Source organism: Triticum dicoccoides, chromosome 3A (assembly GCF_002162155.2).
Source record: "Triticum dicoccoides isolate Atlit2015 ecotype Zavitan chromosome 3A, WEW_v2.0, whole genome shotgun sequence".
Classification (NCBI taxonomy): Eukaryota; Viridiplantae; Streptophyta; class Magnoliopsida; order Poales; family Poaceae; genus Triticum; species Triticum dicoccoides.
The window spans coordinates 88,476,503-88,487,441 of NC_041384.1; the positions used below are offsets into that span (position 1 = coordinate 88,476,503).

At 49.6% G+C, this 10,939-nt stretch overlaps 1 protein-coding gene across 1 annotated transcript in view; it reads left to right on the forward strand.

Annotated features, from left to right (window-relative positions):
- LOC119267305 (protein LOW PSII ACCUMULATION 1, chloroplastic-like) overlaps window positions 1-1,071 on the forward strand; it is a 5,527-nt gene extending 4,456 nt beyond the window's left edge. The window contains exons 8-9 of the mRNA XM_037548674.1: window positions 429-525; window positions 657-1,071. Coding sequence (XP_037404571.1) covers window positions 429-525; window positions 657-731 — 172 coding nt within the window. The 3' untranslated portion in view covers window positions 732-1,071. The remainder of the gene's footprint in view (window positions 1-428; window positions 526-656) is intronic.
- Window positions 1,072-10,939: the final 9,868 nt, after the last annotated feature.

Here is a 10,939-nt window from a genome sequence, read left to right on the forward strand (position 1 = left end):
AGCATTATAAATGCACCTTCAATTTTTGGTATATATAAACGAAGATTGTTTAAAAGGAAATAACTTAATTAATAAATCCGAGCACATACTTATGGTAATAATAAAACCAAGTTACAAAATCATGAGATCCCTGGTAAAATATATGTGCCTCCGCTGCAATGCATGGGCCATTATCTAGTTACTGGTAACATTTGTAGTTGTGTATGAACATCTGACAAGTTAGAGCTTGTCTTTGTTGTAATATACATTCGCTCTCCAGATTTGCAGATTTACCAGCTCAACGCCTTTTTGTGTCCTATACTACTCCTTTTCTAATGGTATTAGCATGGCTGTAGTTGTAGCAACACAAAGACTCACTTCCTAAAATTTTGGTGCCATTAATTTGTTATCTTTGAGGTTTACTTGACATCTACTTGCCCATGGACCAGTTGGATACGTGACCAGCAAGAATCTGAAGGTGTCACTCCTGGTGAAGATGTCTACATAATTCTCCGTCTTGATGGTCGTGTGAGAAGATCTGGAAGAGTAATTCTTTTCTTTGGGTTTATTTGGTTGGAGTTAATCCTATTGACACTAGAATGAATGAACTAAAATCTAACTAAAGTTGAGATTAACGGTAAAAGTTACAATTGATTGTTTTCTCTTTTTTTTTGCAGGGCATGCCAAACTGGAACGACATTTTGAAGGAATTGCCACGTCTTGAAGATTTGCTCAGCAAACTTGAACGATGAAAAAGACGTGTATACGGGTGTAGTTTTCTTCTTCATGCCCTTTATCTTTGTGAAGACCGGAACACTATTTCGTTGCACAGGGATTGAACATCCTGTTTCGTAAGATTTCAATGTAGCTTCTTTTCAGTTCTCTTTGCTATGCGAAAACCAAGGTGGATACCTTATTTCTCTATAAGAAGTGAGGCCCTTGTGTGCCAGATAAGAACATGTACACAAGATTGTAATTAACAAACCAAGAATTGGCCCTGTTTTTTTGTTGTTGTAAAAGACGAAAGCTCCCAAGCAAAAATACAAAGGTGAACATGGTTATCCAGAAGTTCTGAATTTTGGGGGTATCAAATTTGATCAACCATTCTCCTCATGTGTGAAGTTTCATGAAGGAATGACACTGAAGAAATTCAACCTTACTATTCAGTCAAACATTCGAGTATAGCTTTGATTTTTTCATTTTTTGCCTAGCAATACCATGATGTCATTTACACGAGTATACAAGTCGACTATGTATGTTACAAGGAAAACATTTTTTTCCTTAGTTTAATTTTCAGAATTTACTATTCATAAAGGGTTCCCGTGGAACCATGTTCAGCAAATCCGTGTCTAGGTTCCAAGGGCCCAAACATTGCATCTCTCTTCCTAATAGGTGTTGATTAAGGCCGACTCTCTGAGCTTTGAGATACTTGGCGGTAGGATCGTCCTAAGGATGGCTTGGATCACAAAGAAGAGGGGTATTTTTGTCATTTCACTAGCAAAATCCAACCACCGGGTCTGTATTAGGCTGCCTCGCATTCACATGTGTTCCCCTCTTCTTGCGTGACTTTGCAATTGTGTCTTCCCCTCTCCCTCGTCCTTCTCTTATTTGCTGAAATCACTAGTTAAGGATGCGTCACTTGTCGCAAACTATGAGTTTTTAGTGATTTTTCCTAACATGGGAGGGATAGGTGAGTTTGTTCTTCATTTGTTCTGTTTTTTCCAAAACGAAAGATCTTTTGAATTGTGCGTCAAAGTTACTAACCATTTTCACCGTTGCACGTATCAAGATCTTCGAACTAGATCTCATGTTGATAATTTTTGATGGATTCTTTTTAACAAATATGTGCTCTCAGTTAGTACTAACATGCACTCCCAACAACAATAAACTGTGCTCATGCGCTGGTGAAGCACAGTTGTGCTCGTGCTAGGAAGCGCACCCATGCTCCCAAGTATACTAGATTTGTGCTTTCACCAGACGAAGCACAATTGTCTTCCCTGCGCTCTGCTCACAAGTGCACTAGTTTGTGCTCCCGCAAACATGAAGCACAATTGTGCTCCTGCATGAAGCATGCATGTGCTCCAGTGCTCCGAACAGATGAAAAAAAAAACGTGAAACCAAAAAGGAAAAAAAATGCGAAGGTGAAGCAAGACTGTGCTCCCATGTGAAGCACGCATGTGCATCAATCTTGATGAAAATGAAAGTAATCATGAAACCAAAAAAAGGGAAGAAAAGAAACACCAAAACAACTTGGGGAGAATAAAAATTAGGAAAAATATCGGGTAAAGCCAGAAACCCCGGGGGAAAGCGCTTGCTCCTTTCAGTCTTACTCGCTCGGTTACTTCTTTGCTGTCTGGCTCGCTAGCTAAGCTTGCCACATGGCACGTGCTGACTAGCTAGCACTGGGTTGTGCCCTATGCGGAGGACACCCATCATGATCCTCCTCCCCTGGCCGTTCCTCCCTCCGAGGCCGCCATTGATGCCATCTTCGGACGAGAAAGCTTCGGGTGATGGTGACGACAAAGATAACGATAGGCGTGAGCACGCCTCTGTCGGACAATGTCGTCGTCTTCATCCTCAATCTCTTCACAAGAAGCAGCAGAAGATGGGTGGCGTGACTCTCTCTCCCCCTCTCTCACATGAGCACGCGTACACACAAACAACTTGGTCACGATAATGGTCACACATTCGCCGACTTGCCTTCTTCTCGCGCCATCCCGTAGAGTACATACCAACTAGGTCAGCATCACCACCTCATCTCCTTCGCCTCGATCCCTCAATTCGGCAGCAAGGGCACAAAGCAGCAACACGTGGGTGGCCTCCTCCATCCTTCCCGTCCTGCTCGATCTGGTGCTTGCAAGGTATTTTCTATTTTACAAAACCTCGTCAAGAGGGCAGGGTGCACCTAAGATTTCATAAAGAAGAATAAAATTAACCTAGTTTATAAGGAAAACTAGGCAACAAACCATACAACTGCTTAATTGATTAAGGGACAATCAAGCGAAACCCCAACCACAAACACAAAAGGAAAATAAGAAAAAAGGAAACAACAAAGTCGCAGTCGGCCAACTCAAACTCCACTGCCTACTCGCCCACACCAGAAAGAAGTGAACGGGATCTTTGGAGACACATTCAAGAAGGAAATACGATGTTCGAAGGCATCAACATCGACCCCCATTGACCGATAAAGCTTTCGCCTAGACACCACCCACAACTCCCCGCTGAAACCTTGGAAATGGTGGTCACGCCAACAACCACTATGAAAACCCAAGCAACGACCAACCACAACCTAGTGGAGAGGAGGAACATCTCTGTGACAACTCCCAAAGGAAGAGGCTACATCGCACCATAGTCGCCGGTAACTAATCCCCATCGGAAGCAAGGCTTTTGCCCAGAGCCCTTCGCATCTCCACCTCATCGGGCACAGGGGAAGGGGCCCAACCATTGCCAAAGGAGACCACCGACATTGGAAGACCATGGTCGCTAGATCTAAGGGTTCGCCGGTCGAGCCGCAAAAGCACCAAAGAGACAAGTTCACGAACATCCAGCCACCACCACACCCTACGCGCCACCACCACTGCGCACAACGACCAAAACCACCGCCGCACCAACAACATAGCTGCTGCCACCACACCGCCCGGCCACAGCCCTCACGGAGCCATATGGGCCACGTGCGGAGCCCCCAAAAAAGCAGGTCGGTGCCCTAGCCCGACGCGTCCGAATCCGGATAGAGTACCATTGGCCAGAGCCCCTAGAAGATCATTTCTCTCCTTTTCCTCGCCAGTGAAGGTGTGACGCCCCCGATTTGACCGTACACTAATCATGCACGCAAATGTGTACGACCAAGATCAGGAACTCACGGGAAGATATCACAACACAACTCTAGACACAAATTAAAATAATACAAGCTTTATATTACAAGCCAGGGGCCTCGAAGGCTCGAATACAAGAGCTCGATCATAGACGAGTCAGCGGAAGCAACAATATCTGAGTACAGACATAAGTTAAACAAGTTTGCCTTAAGAAGGCTAGCACAAACTGGGATACAGATCGAAAGAGGCGCAGGCCTCCTGCCTCGGATCCTCCTAAACTACTCCTGGTCGTCGTCAGCGGACTACACATAGTAGTAGGCACCTCCCGAGTAGTAGTAGTCGTCGTCGACGGTGGCGTCTGGCTCCTGGGCTCCAACGTCTGGTCGCAGCAATCGAGTATAGAAAAGGGGGAAAAGAGGGAGCAAAGCAACCGTGAGTACTCATCCAAAGTACTCGCAAGCAAGGGACTACACTACATATGTATGCATTGGTATCAAATGGAATAAGGGTATCATATGTGGACTGAACTACAGAAATCCGGAATAAGAGGGGGATAACTAGTCATGTAGAAGACTACGCTTATGGTAACCTCCATCTTGCAGCAGGAGAAGAGAGTAGATGGTAAGTTCACCAAGTAGCATCGTGTAGCATAATCCTAACCGATGATCCTCCCCTCGTCGCCCTGTGAGAGAGCGATCACCGGTTGTATCTGGAACTTGGAAGGGTGTGTTTTATTAAGTATCCGGTTCTAGTTGTCATAAGGTCAAGGTACAACTCCAAGTCGTCCTATTACCGAAGATCACGGCTATCCGAATAGATTAACTTCCCTGCAGGGGTGCACCACATTTCCTAACACGCTCGACCCCCTTTGTCCGGACACACTTTTCTGGGTCATGCCCGAACTCGGAAGATCAACACGTCGAAGCCCTACCTAGGCACAACAGAGAGGTCAGCACGCCGGTCAAAATCCTATGGCGCAGGGGTCTGGGCCCATCGCACATTGCACACCTGCACGTTGCATACGCGGCCGGTGAGCAGACCTAGCCTCCCTTATACAAGAGTAGGCATTCCAGTCCAACCCGGCGCACGCCACTCAGTCGCTGATGTCACGAAGGCTTCGGCTGATACCACGACGTCGAGCGCCCATAACTGTCCCCGCGTAGATGGTTAGTGCGTATAGGCCAGTAGCCAAACTCAGATCAAATACCAAGATCTCGTTAAGCGTGTTATTTTGAAATAACCACGAACGCCGACCAGGGCCAGGCCCACCTCTCTCCTAGGTGGTCTCAACCTGCCCTGTCGCTTCGCCACAAAGATCCACACAGAGGGCTGTCGGGAAAGTATGTCCTTCCAGCCCCCAATTCGTGAATCAACCGCGGGTACTCCTCGAGCCAACCCGACTTTAGTCATCACATGTATCATGTATAAAGTATATAGTATATACCCGTGATCACCTCCCGAGTGATCACGACCGGATAGTATAGCATGGTAGATGGACAAGAATGTAGGGCCACTGATGATAAACTAGCATGCTATACTAAGCATTAGGATTGCAGGTAAAGGTAACAATAGTAGTAGCAAGGACAGGCTATGCATCAGGATAGGATTAACGGAAAGCAGTAACATGCTACACTACTCTAATGCAAGCAATATAGTACCGAGAGTAGGCGATATCTGGTGATCAAGGGGGGGAGGGCTTGCCTGGTTGCTCTGGCAAGAGAGAGGGGTCGTCAACACCGTAGTCGTACTAGGTAGCAGCGGTGTCGGTCTCGGTGTCTAGCGAGAAAAGAGGGGGAAGAAACAATAAATATAATGCAAACAAATGCATGACGATGCATGACATGACAAAGCATGATGCTAGGTGTGCCCTAACGCGATACGAGTTGGTACCGGTGAAGGAGGAAAACATCCGGGAAAGTATTCCTGGTGTTTCGCGTTTTCGGACAGCTGAACCGGAGGGGGAAAGTTGCATGTTTTCTATGCTAGGGATGCGTGGCGGACGAACGGGCTGCGTATCCGGATTCGTCTCGTCGTTCTGAGCAACTTTCATGTACAATGTTTTTCCATCCGAGCTACGGTTTATTTTATATGATTTTTCAAAGATTAAAGCACTTTCAGAAACTATGGAAAATAACAAAAAAGAATTGTGATGTCAGCAGAGTGTCAGCATGACATCAGCAGGTCAACAGACCCGCTGACTGGTCAAACTGACCAGTGGGTCCCACCTGTCATAGAGAGTAGGGCTAATACAGGTTAACCTAAACTAACTAAGTTAATTAATTAGACGCGGCCCACCTATCAGTGTCTAATTGTGTTAATTAAATTAGCTTAATTAACTTTGTTAATTAGGGGAGTGTAGGCCCCAACTGTCAGTTGCATGGGCCGGTCCAGTCAGCATGGTGGACCGGGTCAGCAAGCCGGCCGGGCCCTTGGGGCCCACGGGTCAGCGACCCAGGGGGGTGGCCCCAGGCCGTCCACGTTGGCGGACGGCGTTGGCGCGCCGGCGGTGACCTCCAGGACGGCGGCGTGGCTCGGCCACGGTCGGAAAATGGCCACCGGGGACCGTTTGGACCGCCGTGAGCACCTACAGGTGCAGGGGGCGGCGTGCTTCCAGCTGTTGCATCGGTGGGTTCGAGGGCTGGCCGGAGTGGCGCCGGCGATGAGCATGGGCGGCGGCGGCGTTCGGTGGCTCAAGGAGAAGTGGGCTGTGGGGGCTCTTTTGGCGCGGAACCTGGTGTATTCGAACGCAGGCATCGCACCGCGTCAAACGGTGGCAGCGGTGGCCGTTGAAACGGCCTGCGGCGTCGGCGACGGAGTCTAGCGACGGTGGCCGGAGCTCGAGCACGCGTGGAAGCTAACTACGGTACACAGGGAGGAGAAGGGAGAGGGGGGTTCGATGCGGCTACTCACTGGGCCCTGCAGGTGTGCACAAGTGGGCTGGGGGAAGCATGTCGTCACCGGAATCATCGCCGGAGTCGAAGATGGCCGTACGGGGAGAAGAGGTTGCCGGGCTCGTCTCGGTGGCTCCCGGCTCCAATGGCTTGGACCGGACGACGCGGAGGACGAAGGCGGAGCGCTACGTCATTGGGGCGAGATGAGGGGTCGACGAGGAGCGCAGGATCAATGGGCGCGCGGCAGTGGCTGCGCTCGGTGAGGGAGGAGAAGGGTGAGGGGGAGCGAGGGAGTGTGGTACTGGGGGCTCTAGGGTTAGGGGTTAGGTCGGAGGTGTAACACCCTCGATGCGGCTATATCTCCCACGTGTCAAAGCACGACTTAGAGGCACCTGCAAAATAAAAAGAAGACTACCCCAAAAGCTACACAGATCCCCGATCGTCCCAACTGGGCTCCACTACTGATCAACTGGAAATCGGAACAACATAAAGAACACGATCTTCATAGAGCTCCTCCTTGAGCTTGGTTGCGTCACCTGCACGGTATCATCGGCACCTGCAAACTGGTTTTGGAAGTATCTGTGAGTCATGGGGACTCAGCAATCTCACACCCTCGCGATCAAGACTATTTAAGCTTATGGGTAAGGTAAAGGTATGATGTGGAGCTGCAGCAAGCGACTAGCATATATGGTGGCTAACCTATTCGCAAAAGAGAGCGAGAAGAGGAGGCAAAAGCACGGTCGAACAACTATGATCAAGAAGTGATCCTAGAACAACCTACGTCAAGCATGTCAGGACCCCGACTCAATGCCACATCGATCTAGCATGTAACACCTCATATCACTTTGCGGCCTCACGCACGGTATTCCCACGGGTGTCGCCTTACCTTTGCCCGGGACCGTTTGCGCCTTTTGGCACACGTATATGACAGTGTCGCTAGCATCCATATGATAAGGAGCCCGGGCTGACATGGCTAGTCGTAAACCCAAAGCGGCACAGACTTACAGGGACAGGCATCCATGACCCAGCATCGAACGTGTCGGTCATCAGCGAGTGAATCCAGGCTGTAGCACTGGGCTAGCAGGACTCCGGTGAACCGGGCTGTAGCGGGCTAACAGGACTCCGGTATTCATCGCGTGACATTTCCCCGAAGGGACAGACACAGGAACGAAGAAGGACACATGCCGACCAGCCTAAGTGTTCCGGAGCAGTAGCAAGCTACCATGGCTCGGTGGAAACACTAGGAGACATTTCCCGGTAAGAGAGGCTACTAAAGATAAACAACTAGATGGTCAGATCCCACACATACCAAGCATTTCAATAGCATACACACAATATGCTCGATATGTGCAAATACAACATGGCATCACAACATGACTCTACGACTCAAGTAATTTATTCAATAGGCTCCGAGGAGCGAGATATTACAATCATGGGTCTCATGACCCAACAATCAGAGCATACAAGTCAAAGCACAAGCGGAAGCTATCATGTCTGGGTACAGACATCTATAACTGAAAAAGGCTGAGAAGCCTGACTATCTACCAGATCCTGCCGGGGCACAAGATCGTAGCTGAGGTAACAAGCTAAACGTCGAAGTCCACGCGAAACTACTAGTGAGACCGAAGTCTCTCTGCAAAACATAAAATAGGCAAACGTGAGTACAAATGTACCCAGCAAGACTTACATCAGAACTAACTACATATGCATCATTATCAACAAAGGGGATGGTGGGGTTTAACTGCAGCAAGCCAGCTTTGACTCGGTGGCTATCCTAAACTACGACTGCAAGTAACTCTTTTGAGGTGGCGCACACGAGTCCACATATTCACCATATCAATACACCGCTATGGATCCGCTCCCGTCTACCTACGAGAACGCCATCCATAGCACTCACGCTTATCTTGCGTATTTTAGAGTATCCACTTTCACTTGTCTATGAACTGATATAAGCAACCCAGAAGTCCTTTTCCGCGGACACGGCTATTCGAATAGATGATGTTAACCCTGCAGGGGTGTACTTCTTCATACATGTTTCCACCACTTAGCGTCTGCACACGACATGTGCTCGGCAGACTTCAAGCGAAAGCCGACGTGGGTGTAGACCACGACCTACCTAAACACTCAAGTCTCTAGTCCAGGTCTATCGCCTATTCGGGTTCCATCCATGAGGAGATCCGGCCGGAGTTTCGCTCACAGCCCCAAACGATGTGAACAGGGTTCCGTGACACCAAACGGGCGCCCGGTATACCCGGCCACGTGCCTACCGCATCACAGCCCACCCCTACGGTCAGCGCTGTCCACGACCTCCAGCATACTACAAACACCAGAAACTACTTGCAACTCCTGGACAGAGGACAAGGGTGAATAAGAAGTCGAGCGGGGTCATATTTCAGGGCCCAATGTATGGTAGTAGCTAAATCATGGATCACAAACACAGACTCAGTTCCTGAGGACGGCTTCAATGAGACAACCCACCATGTACTCCTACATGGCCTCTCACCGACACCTTTTACCAAATCGTGTTCACACACTTAGCTCACACACAGTAGGACAGGTTCACACGCCTCTGTTTCATCCCCGATGAATCAGACCTGACTCAACTCTAAGCAGTAGCAGGCATGACAAACAAGCATGAATGAGTAGGCACATCAGGGCTCAAACAACTCCTACTCATGCTAGTGGGTTTCATCTATTTACTGTGGCAATGACAGGTCATGCAAAGGATAAAGGGGTTCAGCTACCGCAGCAAGTAACAAATATGTCGTTGTTGTCCTAATGCAGTAAGAGAGAGCAGGAGCGAGAGAGTGGGATTTTATCGGAATGAACAAGGGGGTTTTGCTTGCCTGGCACTTCTGAAGATAACATCGAGTCTTCATCAGTGTCAACGATCGCATCATCGGTATCACGTCTATCGAGAGGGGACAATTACCGGCAAATACAGAAAAGACATGATCAATGCAATGCACAATATGATGCATGCTATGACATGGCAATATGAATGTGTTTTGGGCTAATGCACCTAAAACCAGATTAAATGAAGTTGGTTTGAATCCAAGATTCAAATTCAAACTCCATATGTGATTATTCAAATGCCATTTAATTGATTTGTGCTAAACAGCAGCTATAAGTTGTTCTATCATGCATGAAAATGGTACAGATGGATTCCTTGAATTTTTCTGATAATTTTTCATATATAATTTATTTAATTTGGAGTTACGGTTAATTTTCTATGATTTATTGAAGTTTATACAATTTTCTGAAATTTTCTAAATATAATAAAATAAACTAAATTCCAGAAAATGAATATTGCGTCAGCATGACGTTGGCATGACGTCAGCAGGTCAACGGGCGCCGTCCAGGTCAAACCTGACGTGTGGGGTCCACACGTCAGTGACACATGAGCTAATCCCGGTCAAACCCAGCGCTGACTGGGGTTTGACCAGGGGTGGGGCCCACTGTCAGTGGCTGTGGGGGTGTTTAATGTGGTCATTGGTGCTAATTAGGCGTTCCACATCGGCAGTCGCCGGAGTTTCGCCGGCGGCGACCATTCCGCACGGCGGGGGAACGCCGGACTTGCGCTAGGGGCATCGGATCGACGCGCCAAGGGCACCAGGAGGTAGCCCGCGCCCGTGCGCATCTAGGGGGACCAACGGGAGGTGCGGGGGTGGCCGGGGTTCGCCGGAATGGAGCCCGAGGCGGCGGCCGGAGCTCGGGGTTTTGCGGGATCGGCGCTGCAGTGCACGGGAGGACGAATGGTTAAGTGCTTTGGGTTCCTGAGGTTGCGGTGAGCACGCGGGTGGGCTCAGGAGCGAGCTGCGGTGGCTGTGGCCTCGGCCACGCCATGGCCGGCGGCGAGGAGCAATCGGCTCCGGTGAAAAGGCGGCTAGGGTATGGGAACGAGCGCGAGGAGGAGGGGGAATGGAAGAGTAGCTCACAGGGGTTGCGACGGTGGCCTCGGGGAGCTCGTGGAGGCACCGGAGCCGACGAATTTGACGAAGATGGCCGGCGGTCCCGAGGTTGAAGAAGACGGCGGTGGCGACGTTGCAGGGGCTCCCGCGGTGCGCTTCTCGGCGAGGAGGAAGAGGTGGTCGAGGCGGATCTCCTGGGTACTTCGGGTGGCAGTGAGGAGCACGGTGGCTACGGCGAACGGCGTCGGCGACGACGAGCTCCGCTCGGGCGCGTGCAGGGAGGAAAGCAGAGGAGGGAACGGGGTCCAGGGGAAGAGAGGGGAGGTGCAGGGGGCGAGGGGAAGTG